Source organism: Pholis gunnellus (assembly GCF_910591455.1).
Source record: "Pholis gunnellus genome assembly, chromosome: 5".
Taxonomy (NCBI): Eukaryota; Metazoa; Chordata; class Actinopteri; order Perciformes; family Pholidae; genus Pholis; species Pholis gunnellus.
Genome location: NC_136531.1, coordinates 17,755,566 through 17,780,738, shown reverse-complemented (window position 1 = coordinate 17,780,738; position 25,173 = coordinate 17,755,566). Strand labels below are relative to the sequence as shown.

Genomic DNA, 25,173 nt, shown 5'->3' with positions numbered 1-25,173 from the left:
CCTTGTACAGTTTGTATGGGTTTGGTGAAACGTTGCCTTCAAATGCTTCTACGTCTTCCTTACATTTGCTAAAGGTTCAGTCCAGTTTGGTCCGGTGTGGTGCGGCTGTGGTGCGGCTGAGGTATGAGGTTTGGTGAGGCTTGTGGTCTTCAACACTTCCTCCCTCCCTCCTTTTCTCACATCCTTCCATGCTTTTCTCACCCACCTGATTACACATAGCTGCGGTAACTTCAACGAGGACAGGAAGGACAGGTAACGGTACGATCACACAAGTGACACAAAAAAAAAAGGATGTCTTCTTTTCACTGAGACATTGCATCATACGTAGCACGGTAGTGCAACAAACTACCACAGAGCGTGTTTTAAAAGCTTGAACACCTTTAGCATGTGACGGCACGCCCCGGGCGCAACGTGCCTTTCTTTGTCAAGAACTAGTGAACCCTTTGAGTGAGCGTAGCTTTGGGAGTGTTGGAACAAGAGTAGCATTATTGTCCTAAGTTCTCCAGGGTTGCGAGTGATCATGGTTGTTAGGAAGCGCCGAGTCATCGAGCGGTGCTGCCGGACACGGAGCTGCTCCCCGAGCTGGAGCCACTGGAGCCCCGGTCTTCATAGATTGATATCTCTATCTGGTGGGAGAGTTAAGGGCCAAACATTTGCTGTGGAATGTGGTTGATTAAACATAAACAAAATCAATTATAATGCTTTTGTCTTCATGCACCCAAAAACATTTGAGTAAGGATACGACACGCATTCCCCTTTCTATGGGATCTGTGACGAGCAGCCCTCTGGGAGCATAGAACTTCTCATTCTGCTCCTGGATGTACTTGGCAATCTTCTTCAACACCTAACACACAGAGAGAAGACATGTTAATCATCAACCTAGACTATTAAAATCAAGTGTGAGATCGCCGGTCTGACCTTCTCATAACGCGTCTCCATGCAGAGGAAGATGAGGTACGCTGTGGTGCAGGCCAGACACCCCTCCAGGTAGGACTGGCCTCCTATCTTTTCTGCCTCCGCGTAGTAGTTGTTCAGCGTCTTCACAGTGTCCTCAAACAGTGGCCGCTCAATCTGGAGACACAGGCAGAGTCATGAGTAGCAGGGTTAGGATTGATAGAGGTCAGGCAACATGGGGAGAGAAAGTGAGGGATTGTGACATGACAACAAAGGCCCAACTCCAACTGGGAACCAGTTATATGATATGTGTCTTTACATCTCAGTTCACACAACACAATTGGTGGCATTAATACATCAATAAACGTAATAGTAGTTTTAATCTAGTGCTAGGATGGCTACAAATATACCTTCAAATGCATACTGTTAGATTAGCAGGATAGGATCAAATGACAACACAACATGAAAAGCTATTTTTTTAAGCCAAAGTCGCAGGCTGCTGTCTCCTCACCCTGCTCTCCAGCTCGGAGGGGAACTTGGTCTGAAACCTGCAGGTGGTTCCTTCGCTGTAGTCTCTCTGGATGAAGACTTTATTAGCCAGAGATGCACTGTGCCTCAACTCCTGCAGATTGTGGAACTGAGGAGGACCAAACACACCCACACACACACACACACAGACAAATATAGTGAGGTTTGATACAGTATGTCTCTAATGAGTCCCCTGAGAGAGCTCCATCTCTCTCCACACACCGGTTTCACTCGCAATGTGTACAAACAGTAGCCGATTTGGAAATGTAGGATGATAGAGGAGAAGCAGACGAGATGTGATCAATCACTCCGTGGCTCAGTGTCTGCACTCATTTCTGCCTTGTTGTCTGTTGGAGCAGAGCCCAGCATTGGACATACTATCTTTCCACACACACACACACACACACACACACACACACACACACACACACACACACACACACACACACACACACACACACACACACACACACACACACACACACTCATCTCTTCCTCTCTGATCTTACAGGGGGCAAAGCTCGCAGAAGACGGGACAACATTTCATTACAGCTCACAACAGATCGATCAGCTGGAACACGATGAGGCAGACTGATAAAAGGCCATCCAACCTCTTGTTAAATAAAGTGGTTATGCTGGGAATGTTGATTGCATCCAGCTGTATGTTTGATTAAAAAAAATAATGTTTAGCAACATTCTTTTTTTAAACGTTATTTCTGAAAGCACAGATGCAGGCTGGAAAAGCAGCGAGGAAGGTCAGGGCGGCGTGGCTTCTGTCCATGGTGCTGAACGATATACTTCCGTGTGTGTGTGTGTGTGTGTGTGTGTGTGTGTGTGTGTGTGTGTGTGTGTGTGTGTGTGTGTGTGTGTGTGTGTGTGTGTGTGTGTGTGTGTGTGCGTGTGTGTGGTCACCGTCCATAAAATCACCGGATTAACGGGGCGTCTCAACAGACAAAAACACCAAAACAGCTTAACATCGCGGGGAGGTGATCCGTTGTTTCTGACCCGTCTCAGTTTCCATGAAGCAAAGCTGAATTCCAAATTTCCTCTTTATAATTTTCATTTTGAAAACGCCAAAACACGTTTTTACAGGAGAGAAGATTAAAAAAAAAAAAAAACGAGCAGCTGCTCGGACGGAACTGGCACGATAATGTAGGACACACGCAGCCGTCAGTGGACTGAAGTCAGCCGCTCAGTGTGGCACAGTTTCAGCCGTGTGCAGCCTACAATGCACCTCGTTCACCACGTTATAACTGCGCCTGTTTTATTTAAATGGTAAGAACAACTGTGAATGCTTGTAAAGGAACCGTCGGCAGGGAAATAAAAAGAGATAATATGCCAGTCTCACCTCTGTCGCCATGTTGCCATCCGCCGCCGTAGGGACTCGTCCCTGCTTGCGCTGAAATCGCTTTAGTGGGACAGATTGGAGGAGTGGAGGGGGGCGGGGGAGGGAGGAGAGAGACGAGGGGCGGGGCTAACGCGAGCCCAGCGCGCAGGTCATATTAATTCATCTCTTCCACCGTCTCACACCGGTTTTGGTGTTACTATAACGTTAAGGACGGCTGTTATTCAAGCTTCCCTTTAAACCGGGACAGCACGCACAACCACGACCCTGACACTAAGACATTCATTATATCCACTGCTATTTTAAATTATATTTACTTCTACTAATTTATTGTTATGCACCAATCCCCCAGTCACATTCCTTGTCTTTGCAAACTTGGCAATAAACCGTCTCTGATTCTGATTACACTGAAATAATTTGAACATATCTGTTAGCAAACAGATGCAAGAAGATGTTTGCAGAGATCTTTTGGATAAAAGCAGCTGATGAGAGCAGCTGGAGAGAACCAAAACCAGCTGTAGTCCATAAAAACCCAAACAATGAGCTGCAAGGTAAGTCAAGACAAGTCTGTAGATCTGAGGTGAACTGCAGATTTGTGTGATGATTCTCTGTGGATTTCAAAACTATAAACAATCACATCAGTTTATTTGAAACTGCAAACCCTGAAACAAACAATGAATTCAGTGGTATTTATCTTTCAACATTACTCTTTAAGTAGTGGTTAAGTGTTGGTATTCAGTTGCTTTTATTAAAGTGTTGTTAATGTGGCCTAACTTTGTTTCCATGCTTCTGAAGCAAAGACAGCTGAACCTGACAGACATCTCCACACCAAAAAGATCACACGTACCCACTCTTAATTTAATGAAATCAATCAACCATGAGTTTATTTCAATAGTGGCATATTTCATTCATAAAATAAGGGCAGTATATACAGACTTGATCTTTAGGTCAAATAATAACTTCCACCATTTTAAATTAAATATATTAGATATAGAAGAACAATTCATAGTAACAGTTTATATGGGATTACAATAAAAGCAAAGCAAACTATTACAATCATATGTGTCTGAACCATGTTTAAAACAACCACCGCGATCCACGTTTTGGGATACGATGCCTCCACATCAATTCTTTTAAGTCCTGCTTGCAAGAGAGTGAGGCTCTGATGACGATTTTGGCCGGTTGTTCAGTCCATTTAATCAACTTTAATCCAGTTGGGTTGACTTTGATCCAGTTAGAGGAAACGCACAGGTTCCAAGGACCTCTGGCAGTTTTTTGACTTATAGGCTGCTGCTTTACTCCAAAACTCTGACAACAGGGAAAAGGACGACCACAATGACGCACCGATGTGTCAATCAGAGCCAAATATGGAGCTTCGTGTGGTCGTACATCCATTATTTTGTTCATCTGAACAAACCAAATTCAAACTACCAGCCTCTGCTCACGCCATCGCATTCAACATGCCGGTCTTAGTCCTCCTAGCTTTACATTACAGTTAAACTGCTGCACAGGGCTGAAGAAATCAATATTCGACTATGCGGCGAGAAAAAGCAAAAAAAAAAAGCATGTAAAAGCAAAACCATCAGCAGCTTATAAACCCAACACCACCAGCCCGAACCTGGCCTCCACCCTGCACATTGTGCACCTCCCTCTGCTCAGCAAAGGGGTCGGGTCCTTTGATTGTGGAGCCACTGTGCTTTGAAGGTCCAGTTCTTCATTGAGAGTTGAAACAGGAAATATTTAACATATTACAGTAGAAGTCCCATATGCAACACGGGTAGTTTAGTGAGGAATGCCACTGCTAAAGGGACAGATATGAGTGCCTGAACTTGAAAACCAAGGCAGGTTTTAGGGTTTCAGTAACTTGGAGGAGGGCTTGGGGGGGGGGGGGGGCTTCAGCTGGCCACTTGACCGACATCCCATTATAACTTGATGAGAGAGGAATTACAGGCAGCACAAACAAACACCGTCTCTCTCTGGGCCTCTGGAGCTGAAGAAGAGAGAACAACGAGAGAATAAGATCCTAAGTCAACAAACAGAGAAAGAGCAACAGAGACAAGATAATGCAACGTTGTCAGTCCATAACCTGAATGTGAAAATGAGTCAGTTCTCTCACCTGTTGCCCCCATGCAAGATCTCAGCACCTTGAAGGAACAGCAACGGGAACAGAAGCTGTTGCCACAGTTACTGCAGCTCCTCTGTGATACAAAGAGACATCGCATTGAAGCTCGTGACAATAGAACAGGAAGACAACATTAAATATGACGATGACGCGATGCCTAAATATATCCTAAAAGTTCTCAGTCTCACCCTTTTCTTCAGCACGGAGAAGACTGCGTTGCAGCTAGAACAGTTGCCTTTGGAGAGAAACACAAATAGATAAATAGTATTATGAAATATGAAATGAAATGCATCTTTTCAGAGCTGCGATTTGAGACTAACCTCAGACCGTTTCTTCTTTTATCACTGAGCTAAAGGAACCAGTGGATGAGTCAGAGCAGACTGACCTGTGTTGGTGGTGGGGTAGCGTTTACGCAGTTTCTCCGTCAGTTTAGACACTTTGCTGCGTATTGGTTCGTTGCGGCTCAAGAGACCATTTTCAGAGATGGTGTCATACTCGGGAGCTCCAAGAGGCCCGTCATCATCCTCCTGGGAGAGGGGGAGGAGGAGGAGGGGGGGAAGAGGAGGAGGAGCGGGGGAGAGGAGGAGGAACAAAGAAAAACACAGTCACACACACTGTGTAATCTGTCTTTTGGAGAATGAAAACCTGGCCAAGACACCGAGCCAAACTCAGCGGTAGGGATAAAGTGGAGAAAATGATTCATTGTGAATTTCAGCCAGATTGACTGATAGATGTTTGGCAAATAAATCAAGCAGGGTGATGACAAGTACTAAGGCCACTAGGGAGATGGACAAAAGTGGAAAATACTTGTATCTAAATGGATATTCACATGCATGCATGCCTATACGGCTGCACTTGATCTATCTGCCAAACATGAAGACAACAAACCCCCAAAAGAGAGAAAAACTATTTGCATCATTATATCCTTGTAATACTGAAGGGTATATGTCTTTAATAGGGTATAAAAAATAAAGCAAGCATTATTTATACCTCTATACTGGGTATAAATGTTGTGTTATTGTGTTAATAATACACATATGATAATATCGTGTAAATCTCTGTCTCCTGCTCCCCGCAAGTGAAGTTGTTTTAGTTGACATTGTGTTGATGGCAGATGCTAGGACTGGTGGATTTTCTGTTCATCCGGTTGTTTTCATTATCCATTAGTGGAATTGTCCTTTTTGTAAACGTTTGTACAGTTATGGTTACAGAGTGTAATTCATTTTTTTTAAAAAGAGACAACGCACAATAAATAAAGTTAAAGATCAATTTGACTGATCTTTTTCTTCTGCTCATTTTCTATAGCGTCGTGATAACTTCCTGATCATGAATTCTTTTGACCACTATAATCGTGTAGTGAGAATCTGATATGTGCACAGCCTTGCTCTATACCAACCAACATGTATACCTCTATCTACCTACGCGTTTCCAAAACAGGACTGAACAAGGTCTCTTCCCCACTTTCTGGAAACTAATATCAGGTTTGTACACAACCTCCTCCAATGAAAAGCCAGCGATGACTTTATAAGCTGGAGGGCCAGAGAGTAAGAGAAACAAAACAGGGCTTTTAGGGAACAGGAAAACTTGTTTCTGCTTCCTGTGTGTTGAACAGCTGACAGCCAGTTTGAAAACTGCAAGTCTGCTAATCAGAAACGCTAAAATACATATGCTGTTATGCAGAAACTGTAATGTATTACATGTTGTAATTAAATAAAGAATGTACTACTATGCAAAACGCTTGTGCATAACATGCTATGAATGAAAACACACACACACTGCAACACGTTAATGAGTCCATCTTTCTGAAACGCACGAGGAGGGAAAAGCTGATTTCACTAATGCAAAATGTCTCATGAACAATGCAGGTCATGCAGACTAGAAATAAATGAGCACTCTGTACGATGGGATTACTGGAGAGAACAATAATGGGCCTGTAATTCTGGAGCTACCATCACATAACTCATGCCAAGGGAACAACACAGACAGATGGATGAATGCATGTATGGGAGGCATTATGAAATCCACTTACCACTAAGACCAAAGGGGTTTCCTTATTAGGAAGCAGAACAACACATGAGAAAAATGTTACCCACAAAACACTGATAATAATCAGTGTGATGACACAGAAGCATACCCCAAACCATGCTTCAAAAAGCAAAGCAAGAACTACACCACAAGGTTACGACACATGAAGTCCTTGTTCATGTGCCACGTAGTGCTTGAGTGAGAGTTTACTGGGTGGCAGTGCAGTGGCCTCTTCTAAGCAGAGGGAGGGGAGGGGGGGGGGGGGGGACACTCACCTGCAGGGACACCACATTTTCCTGAGTTCAGAGGACAGCAGAGAAAAACAGGACAAACATAATGACAGGAGGATTTTATCACACAATCATGGGAAGCTCCAACAACTGTGATTTGTTTTCCTTAAATTTACAGGCCATGTTTATCATAAAACGGCTTCAGGACATATTCAACCCCGCTCGCAGCATACTCTATCTGTCATAAATTGAAATGCATTTAATTTACTTTTTTTTGGACATCAGTCTACACACAAGGACCCACAATGACAAAGCAAAAATATTAACCTCTGCGACAAAAATCGAAAACTGAAAACTCTCCATTACATTGGTCTTCAAACTCTTTGCACTTCAAGTGCATCCTGTTTGCTTTAATTATCCTCGAGGTCTCTCTAGACTAGAGTCAAACACTGACTGATTGACTAAAGAGATCTTAGCAGACTGAGACCAAAACCACTAAGAGGGGGAAGCCCTACATTTCCCCATCAGAGCTCATACGACAAAGCAGGGGTTTACAGGTTTAGGGGGAAAAAAACAAACTGTGATAAGAACATGTGGTGGAAAAGTGTACAATTAAGCTAGAGCAGTATTTACCTCAATGGCATCCTTAAATTCATCATCAGGCTCTGCCTCCTCAGCTTCCTCCACGCTGCCAGGAGACAGGTCCTGTTATTGAACACAGACGCATACACATAAATGAATATGTGAAGCCTGGGCTGATGGCCCCGGGATCAGCCTCTCGGACAGTGGTCGTGCTGTAACTGATGGATTTGCATTACTCTTACAGGAGAAACACATTGAGGGCATGGGATAAAGTGGATAAGAAGCTCACAGCCACGGTCGGTTTTAATGTAAATCACGACCTCTAAATCCTTCAGCATTCAAACCCTACATGCACTATCTCCCCTCACCTCCAGACTAGTGGGTGTGGGCGTCCTGTCCAACGAGTGGCCGTGTTCATGTTCGTCACACTTTCCTCCTGAGGCCTGGCTCATGTGGAGCAGATTCCTAAGGTCCAACAACACTGGAACCACAAGAGAAACTTTAGCTTCACTCTCTTGAATGAGAGTTAGTGTTTAGCCTCGCTCCCTCCAGACAGGGTGAACTCACCTCTGCAGAAGTCTCTGTTCCACAGGAAGATGGCGCTGTTGAGCCCAGCGAGCACCCAGCCCAGAGGAGCGATGTAGAGCAGCCACGCCAATATTAGCATCCCTCCATAGCACCTAGAGGGAGAGATCACAAATGTCAGGTCACATTCACACACATCACACCGTCTGATCACCAGCACATTCTTAACAGGGTTACAGATATATTACACTGCTATTCCAAATCACATACTACAGAGCACAGCGCAATGAAGTAACATTGAGTGACTGGGTGAAATGTACTCCTTCTTAAAGGGATAGTTTGAGTGTTGTGAAATATTAGAGTATTTTCCCATGTTATCTTGATGCGAGACAGGAAAGTGAACTGAAAGTGAAACGTAGCCACCAGTCTCCATTGACAAAAACAGTATAGATCAATTTCACTCTCAGTTCATTTCCATGTCAGAAGATATTCTAAATATAGATAGTTAAACTGGTACTACTGTCTGTTTCTCTAAACTGGAGGCGTGCCGACCGCCATCTACCGTTAGTAATACACTGACTATGGATCCGTACCTCACACAACCCCACTTTAAAAGACAGCCAAACTGTCCTTTTAACTAAAACTAAAATAACTTTAAAAAATGACTCTTTTTAACTCGGCTGATACTGAATATGACCTCATTTGATAACAAAATGCTGTTTAAATGTACTTAACATTTCTTATGAGTATTGGTTACTGCTACTCAGTCCATGTTAGTGAGGCAGATGACAACATCAGCACAGAAACAAAGAATAACTGATCTGTTAAGAGGACGTCCATGAGCATGAGATGTTGAGTGATGTCTACTCAACGACAGGTGATACTGTGTGTGTGTGTGTGTGTGTGTGTGTGTGTGTGTGTGTGTGCAGACCTTGATGACTCGGTGTGATTGTCCCAGTACAGGACCTTGTAAAAGGTTTCTGCTGACAGGCAGGCAGAGGACAGCATGTCATCCAGGTGCTTCAACCTGGTGAAGACAACAAACAGTGTGAGAAGAAAGATCAACCCGTACATGAACAAACACCGTTTACAAATGTCACGTAGACTTGTGTCACCAGGGTACAAGCCACAGTTTGTAAACCTGTTCCAAAAGGAGCAACTTACTGACATTGGCATTATCAGCGAGTATATTTACTTTTAAAATTGGTATAAAACAAAAAGAACACGCTAATGATTTGAAGACTGGGGACCTTACAAATGTTTGAGGTAGGAAAAGAATAAAACATGTTTGAGCCTCAAAGATGCTCATTATTATATGTTTTGGTGAGAAACAGTGAATTGGAGAAATAAAATGTTTTTTACAATCAAAACTCCACAAAGTACTTAAGCATTTGTAAAGCTATAACCAACTAGTGTCCACAAAAGTAACTGCAACATGGAGCTGGAGAGGCATTAACGCAACGCGCAAACGCGCACACACACGTGTACCAAACACATATGCAGCACATTAGAGCTGAACCGTCAATTAATGGAATAATCAATCAAAAGAAAATAAACAGGCAATTATTTAGATAATTGATTTTTAACCAAAAGTTTCAGGTTCTCAAATGTTATGATTTGATATACCAACTAGATCTTTATTTCCTGACATTTTACAGACTCAATGAAAGTAATCATTAGTTAGCCTTGCAGCACATAAGCCCGTCCCCTGCAGTGTCTGTCTTACAGGTCTTTGACTTCCAGCATGGCTTCCTGTTTGGTGAGATGCACTGTCTGCAGGTCCCTGCGGTGCACAGCGCTATAGGGCCTCCTGTGGAGCTCAGAATCTGAGGCTCGTCCTCCACACCTGTCCTGCAGGTAGCCCAGGGCAGCAGGTGCCGCCACCGCCACCACACCCACTGAGATCCAACCCACTGATACCAGAGAGGCAGACACAACAGTAAGTTAATGAATTATTCACGTGTCTAATAAAACATCAAACAACAGATTGATATCAATGCCTAAGTCCTCATCTTACCTTCATTAACAGTGCAGAGGAAGACATTGAGGAACATACAGACAAGCAGAGAGCACAGCGGCATCTTCCATCTGAGGGATAAAAAAAAGATGGCATTAAATACTACATTATACATCATACGATGCTCAAGCAGACCACAGACAAACACACATACACACCCAAGCAGGAAGCGGGTCAGCTCCACTGCATCTGTAGCTGGTTCTAGAAACAGAGCCATTCTCTTATAGGACACAACCATGTTGAAGAGGTCAAAGTTTGGCGTACACCGCGGGCTCCCCAACTCGGAGGCGTCTGGAGACCCGAGGGTCTCTTTAGATAATGTGTGAGCCAGCTCCCCCGCTTCCCCCGTACCGTGTGAGGGGTCCTGGGACACGCCGTGCATCGCCATCCCTGTACAGAGTGAGGAACAGAAAGCAGGCGCAGGATTCAGAGGGACAGCGAAACGACAAAAAGATTCCCGACTTGCTAATGTCGCAGGCCCCTTAAGAGATATACTCTGGATCCTGTCAAAGCTATTGCGAGAATCTTTCCACAGCTTTCCTGTGTCAGCGGAGAGACAAAGAGCTGACAGTTCAAGTAAGCAAAAGCAGCATGTGTCTCTATGTGTACAACACTTTAAATGAAGTGGAAGCGTTGTGCGTTCCCACAGCACACCCAACAGAGGTGCTTAAGACTGTCGACCAGAAAGGCAGTAAAATCACATGTTCAGCCTGTTGTTAAAGGACTCGTTTTAAACAATGGATAGTTTGATACTAATAAACTATTGTCGGGCATTTGTTTTGAGTAAATTCATTATAATTGTGCTTATGGCCAAACACATACTTAATGAAGAATCACAGCAATAGTAAACATTTTTTTACAAAAGCAATGAAAGCTCACAGCACTGTGTCAATCAGGAGAGTACATGGTTAAATACTTGATTAAAAATCAATTAGAGAGACATTCCTGTGAGTTCTTCTGACAGCATCACTGTGTGGGCAAAGGACTGCAAGAGTGCATGTCATGTTAAATGGAATGGTGCAGATGATCTCTACAGAGCGACCATTGCTTAAGGTACCTACTACAGTATGCACATGCACTCTTGCTTTGTTTTCAACACAGCTGATGGTAAGGAGCACCTTAAATCAGCGCTCGGTGCTGTGGCCTGTGAGATGCTGTCAGACAGGAAAGTTCACTCGGCTCGCTGCCAGAAGGACACTGTTAGAGATCATATTGTTACTTCAGCCCAGCCAATATTACCGCCCAGGTAAGAAACAGAGACACCATACCCCGAGCAGAGCGTCCAGCAGCAGCCAACTTGAGCAGCAGCAGCAGCAGCAGCAGCCGAGGAGTGCTCAGGCGCAACTAGCGCGTCCCACCGACATCGTCAGCCTGGAGGAAGGAAAAGCCTCCAAATTCAACCGACCCGGTCAACATGACAGCAACCTGCCCTCCTGCTTGAACGTTAACCTGTAGTTTATATAACGGTGTGGCTGTCTGCAGAGAGAACCGACGGGTAAAGCAGATACAGAGTTTGTCTGCTTGTCCTAGCTGGCTTTGTTAGCTCCGTCCCGTTCCCAGAACGTCCGCTTCCTCGTTTAATCCAGGCCGACCAATCGATGGCAGAAAAGAGACAGATGTCCGAAACAGTCGATCACAGAGTAGAGTGATCTAACTGATGTAGGCTTTCATAAAATGATTAACTAGAGGAGGACGTAAGTATAGATTATGATGAAAAATAAATCACGTGTCTTTCCAAAGGTTTTATGTAAATCTACGTAGAAAATATTCTCTTTAGAATAATAATTTCAGGTCTGATGTGGGTTTTTTAAATTAAATTTACCCTTTTTTCTCTTTTCTTTTAATACTTTCTTTACATTAAGGCTATTCCTTCTCTCTCCCTGAAGACTCCTGACTCTATAAATATACAAATATTCTAAATTTCAAAAGTTTAACTAAGAGACATAAAATATCTCCTACTTCCCTAAAAAGTATCCTTTTCACAATATGTGCGCTGGAGAAGTTTGATCATAACCCCTGAAAATAATGTGAATGTACATTGTGTATGCATTACCCATTTTCCTGCTCTTCTCCTCTTTTCCTTTTGGACTGTGTTGTTAATACTGCTGCCCTCAGACGCCTGAGGAACCTGTTGGCTCTGTTCTGGTCCAGACTGTGTTTCCTCAGTCTGTGTGGAGTGCTTCCTCGCCCTCTTGTTCTTCTTTTGCTTCCTTGTTTTCCCCTTGGTGAGACTTCCGCTGTCATTCTTACTTTTCTCTTCCTCCTTTCCAGCCAGTTCAGAACCTGATTCAAACCCTGTACTTCTCTTTGGTTCTTGAGGGTCCACATTTGCTTCAGGTTTTTTCTCATCAACATCTTTGGATTTGACCTGAGAATCGTTGTCCTTGTCCTGATCAGACACTTCCTCACTGTCCACTGTCTCAGTGTTTTGTGTGTCTTGTTCATAGTCATCTGCAATGGTCAGTCCTTTCTGAAGGGGTTCCCTCTCTTTAACATCTGTTTGGGGTTTTATTTCAGCAGATACAATCTGTAGAGGTTGTGAGATGCCACCATCAGCAGCATAGTCAAGATCAACGGGGATCTCTGACTCTGTGCTTCCATCTGTTTCCTCCAGCAGTGAACCTTGTTCCTCTCTGTCTGCTACTTTTACAACAGACTTTTCCTCCTTTTCCACCTCATCTTCGCCTTTCTGCAGCATTTCAGTATACGCTACACTGTCATCCTTTACTTCTTCTTCTTCTTCCTCATCTGTCACCTCCGTTTCTAATTTGTCGTCTAACTTCCTCTCCTTCACCTCAGCTTTGCCGTTGTCTGTCTCCACTTATTTTTCTTCCTCTAGCACGCTTTCTTCTGCTTCCTGCTCTTCTTCTGCTTCTTTCTTGAAGAGGTCCACCAACTCCTCCTCACTTAGCAGGACTGCAGTGCTTTTGTCGCTCGCTTCAGTCTCCTCAAACTCTCCCTCCTCCTTGTTGGCATTAGCATTGTCTTGGGAGCTCAGTTCTTCATCTTCCTGCTCCTGGCTGCTGGCCTCAAACGTGACTAGAGTGGGTAAGATCTGTGGCTCGTTGGCCTCCTCTGTGATAATGTCCTTATTCAGGAGAAGGGGGTTGATTTCTTCAATATCGAGGCAATGTTAGACTTGTATACTTCATTGTCCCCAAGAGGAAAAATATCTCCACAGAGCTGTTGTGATGACACATTAACTTTTCATCTCATAACACCCATATTGCATGATAGTCGTAAATGTATCCCTCACGCTATTCAATAAAGGAATATTTTATTTATTTGAGGATATTTTACTATACTATTAAAATATATAGATTATAGATTATGCACAGCTGTGAGTAAGCAGCATTTAAATGTGTCTACATTACCTCCAGTATATTACATCACAGTGTAGATAAACTATTAATAGTCAAAATCTCGGGATATGTACAAAGATAATTAAGGCATCAACATCAAAGTAAAGTTTTGGATCACAAGAGAGGCTCCAACATAACCATGCCAGTAGTTGCTAAATACAACACACAACAAGTTTTATTGTGAACTAGTTAGTTAATACAATCTCACACACATTTTTATTTGATCATTAATTACCTTTCAAAGCAATAGAAAAGTCTCAGTAATCAGGTTCTTACCTGAGGCTGGCAGTTGCAAGAGAAATAACTTTGTCAGTGTTGAACCTGTGAAGATGTCCTTCTGTATTTGAGACAGCGCTCACACTGTCTACACAGACTGGCTTGTTGCTGCTCACACACAGATTTCTTTCTGGGTCGATGGTGCCAACACTTTTTCTAAACTTTGGGAGGGTCTTTGAGCTACAGAGATAAGGAGAGAGGGAGGGAAAGAGATCCAACACGGCACTTCATTTGGGTACTTTGTTTCCCAAAAAACAATCTAGAGTCAAAAAACAGCAGAAGAATCACCCCGTATGTTGATCTTGTGGGTGAATAGTAGTTACACTTATTTTATACATTATTTCTTGACTTGAGAAAGAGAGTTGGTGAGGTGAACAATACTTTTTATTATTATTATTATTGTATTTTGGTGGTAAATTACTAACACTGTTACAATGACCTTTTTACAGTACATGCACTGTATTGCTGTTTTACAGTAAAACACCTTTATCATAATTGTGCTTTACAGTATAACTGCTGTATTGTGATTGGGTTTGACAGCATGATACTGAAATAGAGTTTTATAGTACAATACTGTAACTTACACACAAACACACACACACACACACACACACACACACACACACACACACACACACACACACACACACATCTCACACCACGTTCCCAGTGCAGCCGCACTGCCTGCACTGTCTATATTTAGATGTGAAATACAGAGCTGGTAAACCAGATCATTGTTCCACAAACTGAGACAGGACATGCTTGATTGTATTCACGAGAGTCATTTTAGGAGTGAAAACTACAGGAGGAGAGCGAGGGAATCTGTTCCTTTGGTCAGAAATGTCCAAAGAAATAACAGAGATGGTTCACAGTTCAGCAAACAGAAGGGCACAAGCTACTGCAACCACACAGTGTACCTGAGGGTTCATGGGAAAAAAACTGTGTACCTCTTCTGTCTGGTTATTGCACAATACCCATACACCAGCATTTAGAGTTAACCATGTCAAATTACTAATTTCTTTTTTTTGTTAAATTGTGAATGTATTTATAAGTGTGTTGTGTGTAGTGTGTTTATGACAGAGTGAAATCAGTGAAACCTGTCTGATGAAAGATAAATAATATCATTCTGGTCACTAGACGTCACTCTTTCACTGTGATCCTGACGCCACTAATATGACAAGATTATGATAAACAACATGATAAATATTTGTCACTATTAATTTCAAGTATTTTCAGCCACTGCTCATGACATAACAGGAATAGTTGTAGGAGTTGTAAGATATGTCTTTTAACATGTTCTCATTATCAGAATCAGAATCAGATTTGCCAAGGTATGCTGCACACAAGGGATAGATGGTCAAATGTTCCTATTATTCTGGGAACTCACAGTTTTGTGACACCTACAAACTGGTCCGGTCCGTGCACGAAGTATTATTCATTTGCCATTGTTCACGTTGTATAATGAACAATGTCAATTTTATGGGTTATTACCTAATGTCGGTGGTCTACTTGTGTTTAATCTGTCGGGCAGCTCATACTAATTTAACCTGGATCAGTTCTTCGCTTTTTATGTACAGTCTATGCGTTCCCGATGAAAATGTCTGAGCCAATAAGATTTCAACAAAAATGTGGATCAGTCCAAATTGGGAGGGGCCAATCGAACCCCCCTCCCCCCTCCATATCGAAAGTATTAGATTGGCCCAGTCTGACAGTTCCGCTCCATGCTGTCTGCCTGCGACCGCAAAGGAAATACAAGTGCCTCACAAATTGTACATGAGTACAGTGCCTGACTAAAATAAATGACCTTAGTTGCAATTCACAGAATGAATTCGGCTCATTAGTTTGTTGTATCTGATCACGTGACAGGAGTGATTGCGCAATCTGAACGTCAGCGTCCTATGTGACGTTGTAATGGAGGCGTTGGCCGGTCGGTGTCACTGTATGCTTAGGAAAACCTGAGGCGGAGTAACGACGTCCTTTCAAAGAATCCTGAGAGTTAAACGGAGTCCAATACTTTGAAACGTCCTCTACCTCTTGTGCACATAACGCCACTGAGTCATTTGAACCAACCGAAATGATCAAAAACGGCCACCACACCACCATCGAGCAGCGGGATGACGCTGACTGGAGTAAGCCGAGTGGCTCGGTGCGCAGCCCGGATAAAAGGAAGCGCGTCGTCCGGCTGTGGTGCGACGGCTGGTGAGTCTCTGTGCGAGCGTTACTGTCGGTCCCGGTGTAATAAACTCTCTCCCACGGTTTGTTGTCCTATAAGCGGTCTGTAGTCAACACGTAGGGACCAATGGTGGGGTAGCATGCTAACGCTAGCTAGCTACGCACGTTAACTTTGCAGGTGACAGGAGTTTAACTATTTCATCGTAACCGTGAAGTTAACGTAAAGTAAATAACGTAACGTTATTATGTGTTTAGATGTATAAAAGTTAACGTTACGTTCTCCCTAAATGGCATAATTGTTGTTGGTTTTTCATTCAAATAACTCGTGAACCGGCTGCTTACGTCACGTATTGTTTTCACGGCACGTTGGCATGGGGCAAGTTAGGGGCAAGGTCCTCTCAGTCGTCAATGGCATTTTGAAATGTGTTTCAGTGTTTTGAAACGCCACCCTGACGGATCTGAAACTATGTCTATTTAAAGGTCAGAAAGGACCCAACGATGATAACACGTGGAGCGTTATCTTGTCTGTCACGTTGCATGTTCAAGGTGCTTGTTGTAAACACAGCTGACTGAGATGATGTATTCCTACTCTGCTCTCTTACACTGTATGCAAGAGTCTGCTGTTAATACCTCCAACGTTGTCTAACCTCAAAGGCTTTGCCGTGGTAATGGTGTCATGCCTGATGGGTTGGGCAATTACTTAAAATGGCTACAGGTAAATAATCTGCAGATTACTCAAGGGCATTTATTTACTGTCTGTCTCTGACACACCCATGTGAGAGTTGGTTCTGACTCTTGAGTCAGACAACCATCATTCTTTATTGCTATTTTAGATGCTGCTGTCAAAGATCATCACGCGATTTAGCTGCTGCTGAGAAGACAACGACTCCACATGTGCAAGGCATACGTTCTCTCCTGGACTCTCAACGGTTGCACAAGGAAGTTGCCATGTTTCTGATATCTATTTTGTCACGGCCCATCTCATGTGTGGTTATAAATAACTAGCATAGTGAACATGTTGTACAGTGTGACGCATGAGTAGCTTGCTGGGGAAGTGAGCAGGCCTCCCTGCTCTTGGGTGACTAGAAGGGGGCGTAAGAGGAGCTAATGGGGGGGGGGGGGGGGGGTGATATATTATGGGGCTATTCATTTTGCAGCAGTTTAGTGTTAACTGTCAAAAACCCAAATAAATACCCAGCCATCTGTACCAGTTATTGGGTTCAGGGGAACCGTGGTGACTCATGGCACATAGTCGGTGCATCTGCAAAATATGTATTGAGAGAAAAAACACTTGCAGATGTTAACCAAGCCAAGAGGAACTAGATCCGAGATCACACACTGATCTGCTGATATCACTCCGAAGAAGAGACTCTTATCAACTGGGAGCATACTGTCTAACTGATGAGGTGAGATGAGGGAGGCTGGGGATTAATGTTCAGGTAATTCAGACTAGCAGCTTGTGGTAATGTCATTATAGAGGAGAGGTCTGCCCACTGGAAGTAGTCACAGATGAGGTACGATCTGTTGGAAATGACCTACAGACACACACCAGTCATAGGTAACTGTTATTAAAGAAATAAATGTGCAATATGAACCCGTCCTTTCTCGTACATTATTCTTAACGGTTGTTTGTATGTACCCTGGGCTCGTAGCCACCAGCTGCTCTTGTTAAGGCTGCTCAGCCAGCGGTCGTACTGGACAGTCCTGAGCTAGCAGTGTTTTGAAACTGTAGGAATGTGGAGCTGCAGGGTGCTGAACCAAAAGCACATTTTCATCAAAACATGAACAGGCGTAGCTGCAACTGAGTGGGAGAACTCAGATAGCTTCCTTTTTTTAAAAAGGCAAGCCAAAACATTAACTGTAGAAGTCACTTAATGGCAGAAAACAAATCAATATTACACGGTAATCATTGCCTTTCTCCCAGTAACCTTTATTATTTTCACTCGCCATGTTAAAAGGCCCGTGTTGACTTAGAGAGCATGGTTTCAAAGCAAAGGTTACACACACACACACACACACACACACTGTGCTCTATTGAACAAGGTCACTATAAAAATAGATCCGATAATGGTAAACAACAAACCAAGGAGCTGTCCAGTCAAAACTATCCTGCAACGGTGGATTTGAAAGAGATTTAAAAGACGGTGAAGCTGTGAAAACGGCTATAGCTGTTAAAGCCACGTCCCTCATTGTTGTGTGTGTTTATATCGGTTTTGTCCTCTGGAATGTTTTGTTTGAGCTCTTGCAGTTCATTTTGTTTTCCATGCTAATGGACGTTGTCGCCTCTTCTTTCTGCCTCCACAGCTATGACATGGTTCACTACGGTCACTCCAACCAGCTGCGACAGGCCAAAGCCATGGGAGATTTCCTCATAGTCGGAGTGCATACAGATGGTAAGACTGCCGCACACATTCGGATATGGATATTTCTGTAAAAGCTTTTTGCCATCCACTGTCTGGTGCTGTACGATCACGTCCGGTTCTTGTTTGTTTCTGATCAAAAATCATCACAACGTTGTGGTAAACGGCCACAAAGTCGGACCTCCCTGGTCCCTGCACACTGAGCTTATCCGGGTTAGAATCGTGGGATTATTTTCCATTATTACTTGCAAGTTTCCCAGGCAGCGTGAGGCTTGTGGTTACTTTTAGGAGGTTGAACAGCAGTCAGGTGTAAATGTTTACATTTCTAAGGTCGCCTTTATAATGGAGACATTGTAATACAGACCCTATCAATCAGCTACACCTGTTTACAAGTATAACCGTTTTGAAATCAAGATTTACATATCAGATAAACATTAGACAACAAGACAAAGCAAACAAGAATAAAATGAGAATTCAGAATAAACAAACAAAGGAAATAAAAGGTTATTGTCCACTGTCTGTGATTCTTGAATACATGAGGAAGGAGCTGCATTGTGTGACAGTAAGTTACGTTGGATGACCTGCATATTTGTAGGAAGTGATGTAAAGTAAAGGGAGACCTGTTGAAAGTGATAACCACCACCTTCCCTATATATATATATTACGTAATGTTTACATGAAGCGAGGACTGTATTGCATTTCTCAGTTCAAAATGACAAATGCAAAGTATCTCTTAATGTTCCACAGTGACCCTGGAGATGCATTTGTCAGCTTGTCCACTCTCTTTTATTCATTTTGACCAGTGCAAATATCTTTGGTTCGAGCGAGGAAGTCTTCTGTATCAGCGTATTCTAGTCTGTGCATAGTGCAGTCCAAGTGTCAGTGGTCCACTAAGTTACTGTTTAGGTGGCATTGGTGTTGTGGGTAGCAGAAGGTAGTTCATGTAAATGATTGCAAGCCGGTGATCCTCCCACCGATTTAGTTGTTAAAGGGAAATGTCCTAAATGTGTTGTGGTTTTAGCCAAGTAGCAGAAGTGACAAAGAGAATAACAACAGATATGCAGAGAGAAGAAGAGCTTCTGCATTGTAGCAAAGCAGGAATTCAGGATCAATACAGCCGTAGATTGATGAGCCAATAATTAATGATAGATTACCTCTCATCCTCTCGCAAAGCTGAGATTTCCAAGCACAAGGGTCCTCCGGTCTTCACTCAGGAAGAACGCTACAAGATGGTACGGGCCATCAAGTGGGTGGACGAGATGGTGGAAGGAGCGCCTTACGTCACCACGCTGGAGACTCTGGACAAGTACAACTGTGACTTCTGCGTGCACGGAGGTGAGCCAGCTCAGGGATGCTCTCTGACTCCTTAACACACAGAGGGTCAAGTATCATTTCTGTGGACGAGTCCGACTCACTGACGCACGCGGTGTGAGCAAAACCGCCAGATGTGATGACGGACTCATGTCATGGCTTTTGTTTTACCAGACGACATCACGCTGACGGTGGATGGCAAGGACACGTACGAGGAGGTGAAGCGTGAAGGCCGCTACCGGGAATGTAAGCGCACACAGGGTGTCTCCACCACTGACCTGGTGGGACGAATGCTTCTCATGACCAAAGCCCATCACAGCAACATGGTGAGTTTGTACTTGACGCCGTAGCTTTTTAGTTGCTGTTCGGTCTGGGATTCCACCCGTCGATGGCACCACCGCAACACAAGACCGATGTATCGCGTGCAATCAGGCCGTGTTTTTATGTTACCCACAGTAATTCTGTTTGCATTTTTACATTTCATTTTTAATACTGACGGTCTATAGCGGCCTTCAGACGTGTGGTTACATTTATATAGGGGGTGCATGTCAACTACTGTGTGTGTGTGTGTGTGTGTGTGTGTGTGTGTGTGTGTGTGTGTGTGTGTGTGTGTGTGTGTGTGTGTGTGTGTGTGTGTGTGTGTGTGTGTGTGTGTGTGTGTGTGTGTGGGCTTCGTAAATACACGGTTACCCCTTAATGCACAACTATAAATCCCCCTTCAGTGACTGTATGTTGGTGCACTCCTTATTCAATGCTTTTTTTGTTTGTTTTGGTGTTCATCTTTTCCTCTCTAATACTTTCTGCAGGATAACCCAGATTACCAGCAGCATACAGACAACTTTGGAAAGGTGAGCAGCATGGGTTTTTATTTGAGTCAAACCTCGTCATGTAAATACATCCTGATTTATAAAGGATGCCTGTGGACCATCTTTTTACCAAGGTGAGACACCACCCAGCATTTACTACATTTCTCCACTCAAACGCTACTTTTTTGCTGTAATCAAGGGTCCTAAAGGCCACAGTCCATGGACAGGAGTGTCGCAGTTCCTCCAGACATCCCAGAAGATCATCCAGTTTGCCTCCGGAAAGGAGCCTCAGCCTGGAGACACCATCATCTATGTGGCCGGCGCATTTGACCTCTTCCGTATCCTCATTGTGCAGAAATAGCCAGAATGGAGTTATGATTGTGTTATCTGTGATACATGTTGTTGTTGTTGTTGTTGTTGCCTTCACCACAAATTCCTCGCAGACATTGGCCACGTTGACTTCTTGGAGATGGTCTATAAGCAGGCGGAGAGGCCCTACGTCATCGTGGGTCTGCACTTTGATCAGGTGCAATTAATAGAAAGATACACACACACACACACACACACACACACACACACAGCATAAAATATGAACCCTACTACAAAAACAACCAACCTTCTCCAGCAGTAAATCAGCCAGTTTCTGTCGAGGCCATTTTGTCATGATGGCGAAGTAACGTCAGCCTCATCAAGCATTCTCAAAATAAACCTTCCCCGCCGTGTCAAGTCAGATGTTTAGATATCTAAAAGACTGAAATGTAAAGTAGTAAAAGATTGCTTAATTCTCTTCAGGAAGTGAATCGGTACAAGGGGAAGAATTATCCAATCATGAACATCCATGAGAGGACGCTGAGTGTCCTGGCCTGTCGGGTGAGTGCACGCACACACACACACACACACACACACACACACACACACACACACACACACACATACATACGCACATACATACACACACAGACACACCTCTAAATGTTAAATACAGTGGGATGTATTTCTAGCCTGAATACTCAGTGCTGCACGCTGAACTTGACTCTCTTCCCTCCATTCCTGCTGGTCCGCTTTCAGTCTAGTACAAAGAACCTGCGGCCCCATCGGCGCTGTGTATGTTTGTTTTGAAGTTGGGCCAACTTATGAGAACATTACACCAAACAAACGTGTTACACAATCCTGAAACTGCTAAATTGCTCTGCTTTGCCATCAGTTTTACTCAATGCCTGATGACGAGGTACACAATTTGCCAGAATTGAAGCAGTGAACTGTAAAAACACCTTCACCCTTGAGCTGTGTTGTATCAAAAAGGTGCTCGTCAGTTTCACTTTTACATTTAAACTAACTAATGTGAGACAAAAATGAACACCTGGGTGTGTCTTTTATCTTCCACTGGCCTGTCTCTCTATAGTACGTGTCGGAGGTGGTGATTGGTGCTCCCTATGCAGTGGGCAAAGACCTGCTGGATCATTTTAAGGTGAGTTGCCGTTATATGACTCTACGTCTGATCATGCATTTTGTTATTTAACCAGAATGGTCCCTTCAGTTTGAAGACTGAGAGTGAAGTTACCATACTGGGTCAACGTTTTGCAGTCTTAAGTTGCTTAAGTTTTAAAACTAACTTGGATTTAAAACTAGTTTCAGCTCAAAGTTGAGATAGAATTAGATTAAATACAGTTCAAAGATGACTAAAAGCCTTGGACAGTATTAGACAGAACTATAGATCACTGTATGGCTGCTGCATTTAACAGAATCTCCTTAAGATAATTGATGTACATTGTAAATGACAAAAAGCCCATATTGAACTATGTGGCGCCCGCTTGTGGACATGAGAAATACCAGAAGATAAAACGTCAACTGGAACACATTAAGATCTGTTGGATACCTTTTAGTGGTGTCATCATAGTCTTGAGGAACGATCCTGTCACTCGTTTTTCTTCAAATGTTGTGATCCACAGTTAGAAAAGCCTGAGATAAATGAATGAACAGGTGCTGCTCTAATTTGCTCATGTTGATCAGTGACACACTGCTGCACCCTAAAGTGCCCCTTCTAGTCTACTCTAGTCTAGTCTAGTCTAGATGAGTAATGTGGGACTATGTGAGCCGCCATAGGGGCTCTCCAGGGACAGGCTCCGTTACCTCTCTCTGCACATGATGGGTGGTTTAACAGGTGTGTTTGTGTAACTGTACAGGTTGACCTGGTGTGTCATGGCAAGACGGAGGTGATCCCAGACAAAGATACGTCAGACCCCTACGCTGTGAGTACCGGGGGCCTCTTGTCTTTAAACTAATTGCAGAAACCACTGCAAAGTTGGGCCACAGTCTTATTCACACTGAGCAATAAGCGGAGGAGTATGCAGACACATTGCATTAGCGTGTCAGATGCTCTTTATTTGTCTGACTTACAATAAGTGCATTCAAACGTGACAGGAAGTCCCCGATACAACCCGTCATTAGCGGTGAACTTCGGCCTTTCTGTTGGTTTGACAACTATGTGTGTTCTGCCCTCAGGAGCCTAAGAAGAGAGGGATATTCAGGACCATCAATAGTGGGAACAATCTCACCACTGATGACATTGTCAAGAGGATCATTGAAAACAGGTCAGCGACTCCCCATTCTTAACTTGATTTGGCACTTCCTTGTCATCTTCTTCTGCAATTTGATTTCTTGCTGTATAGATCATTTGGACTCTTACAATTCTTTTTGTTTTTACCTCAAGTTTAATCGCCCAACCTTGCATTTTCCCAGGCTGCAGTTTGAAGCCAGGAATCAGAAGAAGGAGGCCAAGGAGATGGCAGTGATCGAGGCGATGAAGAGGAGAGAGCAGCAGGAGCAGGGTGAAGGTGCAGCTCAGGTTGCTCACTAGTCACCTCAGACCTGGTTCTGTGTCTGATTTACTCGTCCTGGTACACTCAGCTTTAAGAGGATGGACTGAACTGACCCAGACGGACAGCCATGTTGGAACTGGCTGAGTGGGGGGGGGGGGGGGGGGGGGTCGGTCTCCACTAGTCCTCTGGACGCAGAATCCTGCTTTTAAATATTTGGTGTGCACCGCTGGCTTAGCTTCGCTCAGCCTTCATCTATACAGACTGCCCCAGCCTAAGCTATTAGATCTGCCTTGAAAAGAACACAAAGAATCCAAGCTCATACTATGTTTTAACCTGCAAAATCATTTTTAAACCTCTTGTCCTCCACGGGGATGATGTCTTCTGTCATGTAGTGTTTTTGTCCATGAAATTTCACACTATGTGTTCCTGTTTAGGTGTCGAAGTGGTATGTTCATTTTGTAATGAGCCATAACTTGAAATGTTAATGACATTGTCATTTGTGTTTTTAGATTTTAAACCATAGTCTTTAAGAAGTGTCATCAGTAACGTTGAATGTGGTCTATTTTTCAATACACTGTGAATAATAGATTTAATTTGATTTTAAGAATTCACTTTGTTTTTCTCCATCCTGGACGAACATTATTATTAGTATGTTAAGTGTTCTGTGGAGTAGTCTTTTCATTTTAAATGTGAATTTGATTTTGCGTGCGTACGTGTATATATGAGTGTGTGTGTGTGTGTGTGTGTTTGTGTGCGCGTGTGTGTGTGTGTGAGAGAGTGAGATGAGTGAGTGTTTGCGCTGAAAATGAAATAATAATTTCGTGCCTCATTCCAAAAGCTATAACTAATTTAAGGGCTTTTAATTGTATCAAAAAGTCTAAACTGTCTCTACAGCTGTTGGTGAAGTCTCTCCTCGGTGTGTTTTCACTAAAAAACAAACTAGTATGTCCTCTTTTCTCCTCCTTTGCAAAATAATCCGATAACTTAATAAACTGGGGCCCAGTATGGCGGTCAAACTGCTTCTGCAAACATTCGTTGATTGTTTTTCTTGTTATATGGGGCAAATTACTCTGAGCTGAATTATAGATGGTACGAGACTAAAGTTACTAAATAGTAGATGGGAATTTCTTACAACCTTTCAATCACTATATTGCAAAGTGTAAACCTCCATTTTAATAAATAACTAAATCCATTTCAAAGTGTCATCTGATGTCTGTTTTACAGCGTCGTGTGTGTGCAGCCTGATGAGATCTTTGTTGGATCAGCACATAGTCACAGTTCACTGAGTTTGTGAAATGAGGCCACAGCCGCTCAGAAGCTGCTAAATCCCACCGGTCCCGTCTCATTCGTGCTGCTCTCAGATTTGAACAAAAACTGCAAACTGTCCCCTCATTACAAACACAAAGAGCCTTTAATCCTCCAGCCCGAGCGCCCCAGAGGAGCTTCTGCAGGAAGGATCCATTCACTCAGCTGAGGGGCATAAAGATACTGAAACATCAAGATCTCCCTCTCCACATCTATTTGGTCCAAGTTCTTTTGTATGTTTACACTGCTCTGCTTTTTAGTGAATGGAATAGTGACGATTAACATTTATTTTACATAGGGGCCTCCCAAGGGCCCAGAGGAAACTCATTTGCCAACGACGACAGTAGATGGAAAAAGCTGAATGTGTTTCTTTTTGTGCATTATTAATTTATTAGTATTGGGCCAACAAATGAGGGTTTTGACGTTCATCTGTAAAACATGAGAGAAATGACTGTGAGGAAGAAATCTGAATATTTTGGTGCCCAAGTGCAGTG

General features: G+C 43.3%; 3 protein-coding genes across 7 annotated transcripts; 1 reads left to right on the top strand and 2 right to left on the bottom strand.

Annotated features, from left to right (window-relative positions):
• Positions 1 to 542: 542 nt before the first annotated feature.
• On the bottom strand, positions 543 to 2,809 carry golga7ba (golgin A7 family, member Ba; the record flags this gene model as incomplete). The annotated part of the gene is made up of 5 exons (XM_079160378.1): positions 2,771 to 2,809; positions 1,406 to 1,531; positions 919 to 1,071; positions 743 to 844; positions 543 to 626 (listed from the first exon to the last, which is right to left on the bottom strand). The coding sequence occupies exons 1-5, from the start codon at positions 2,780 to 2,782 to the stop codon at positions 543 to 545; spliced, it is 477 nt and encodes a 158-aa protein (XP_079016504.1). The 5' UTR covers positions 2,783 to 2,809.
• An 827-nt stretch (positions 2,810 to 3,636) lies between these two features.
• On the bottom strand, positions 3,637 to 12,418 carry zfyve27 (zinc finger, FYVE domain containing 27). Of its 4 annotated transcripts, XM_079160369.1 has the most exons (14): positions 12,322 to 12,418; positions 11,537 to 11,639; positions 10,427 to 10,658; positions 10,269 to 10,339; positions 9,978 to 10,164; positions 9,183 to 9,278; positions 8,294 to 8,406; positions 8,095 to 8,207; positions 7,778 to 7,849; positions 7,190 to 7,210; positions 5,275 to 5,416; positions 5,078 to 5,124; positions 4,884 to 4,965; positions 3,637 to 4,757 (listed from the first exon to the last, which is right to left on the bottom strand). In XM_079160369.1, the coding sequence occupies exons 3-14, from the start codon at positions 10,654 to 10,656 to the stop codon at positions 4,690 to 4,692; spliced, it is 1,242 nt and encodes a 413-aa protein (XP_079016495.1). In that variant the 5' UTR covers positions 10,657 to 10,658; positions 11,537 to 11,639; positions 12,322 to 12,418; the 3' UTR covers positions 3,637 to 4,689. The 4 variants fall into 4 exon arrangements, with proteins under 4 accessions (XP_079016495.1, XP_079016494.1, XP_079016496.1 ...); XM_079160368.1 differs by lacking the exon at positions 12,322 to 12,418 and having other exon boundaries at positions 11,537 to 11,832; XM_079160370.1 differs by lacking the exons at positions 11,537 to 11,639; positions 12,322 to 12,418 and adding an exon at positions 11,674 to 11,832.
• A 3,386-nt stretch (positions 12,419 to 15,804) lies between these two features.
• Positions 15,805 to 24,561, top strand: pcyt2 (phosphate cytidylyltransferase 2, ethanolamine). 2 transcript variants are annotated; one of them, XM_079160372.1, is made up of 12 exons: positions 15,805 to 16,105; positions 18,383 to 18,471; positions 19,612 to 19,773; positions 19,924 to 20,075; positions 20,556 to 20,597; positions 20,755 to 20,893; positions 20,999 to 21,081; positions 21,348 to 21,425; positions 21,958 to 22,023; positions 22,739 to 22,804; positions 23,058 to 23,146; positions 23,295 to 24,561. In XM_079160372.1, exons 1-12 carry the CDS (start codon positions 15,981 to 15,983, stop codon positions 23,410 to 23,412), a joined length of 1,209 nt encoding a protein of 402 aa, XP_079016498.1. In that variant the 5' UTR covers positions 15,805 to 15,980; the 3' UTR covers positions 23,413 to 24,561. The 2 variants fall into 2 exon arrangements, with proteins under 2 accessions (XP_079016498.1, XP_079016499.1); XM_079160373.1 differs by lacking the exon at positions 15,805 to 16,105 and adding an exon at positions 17,252 to 17,484.
• The last annotated feature ends 612 nt before the right edge of the window (positions 24,562 to 25,173 follow it).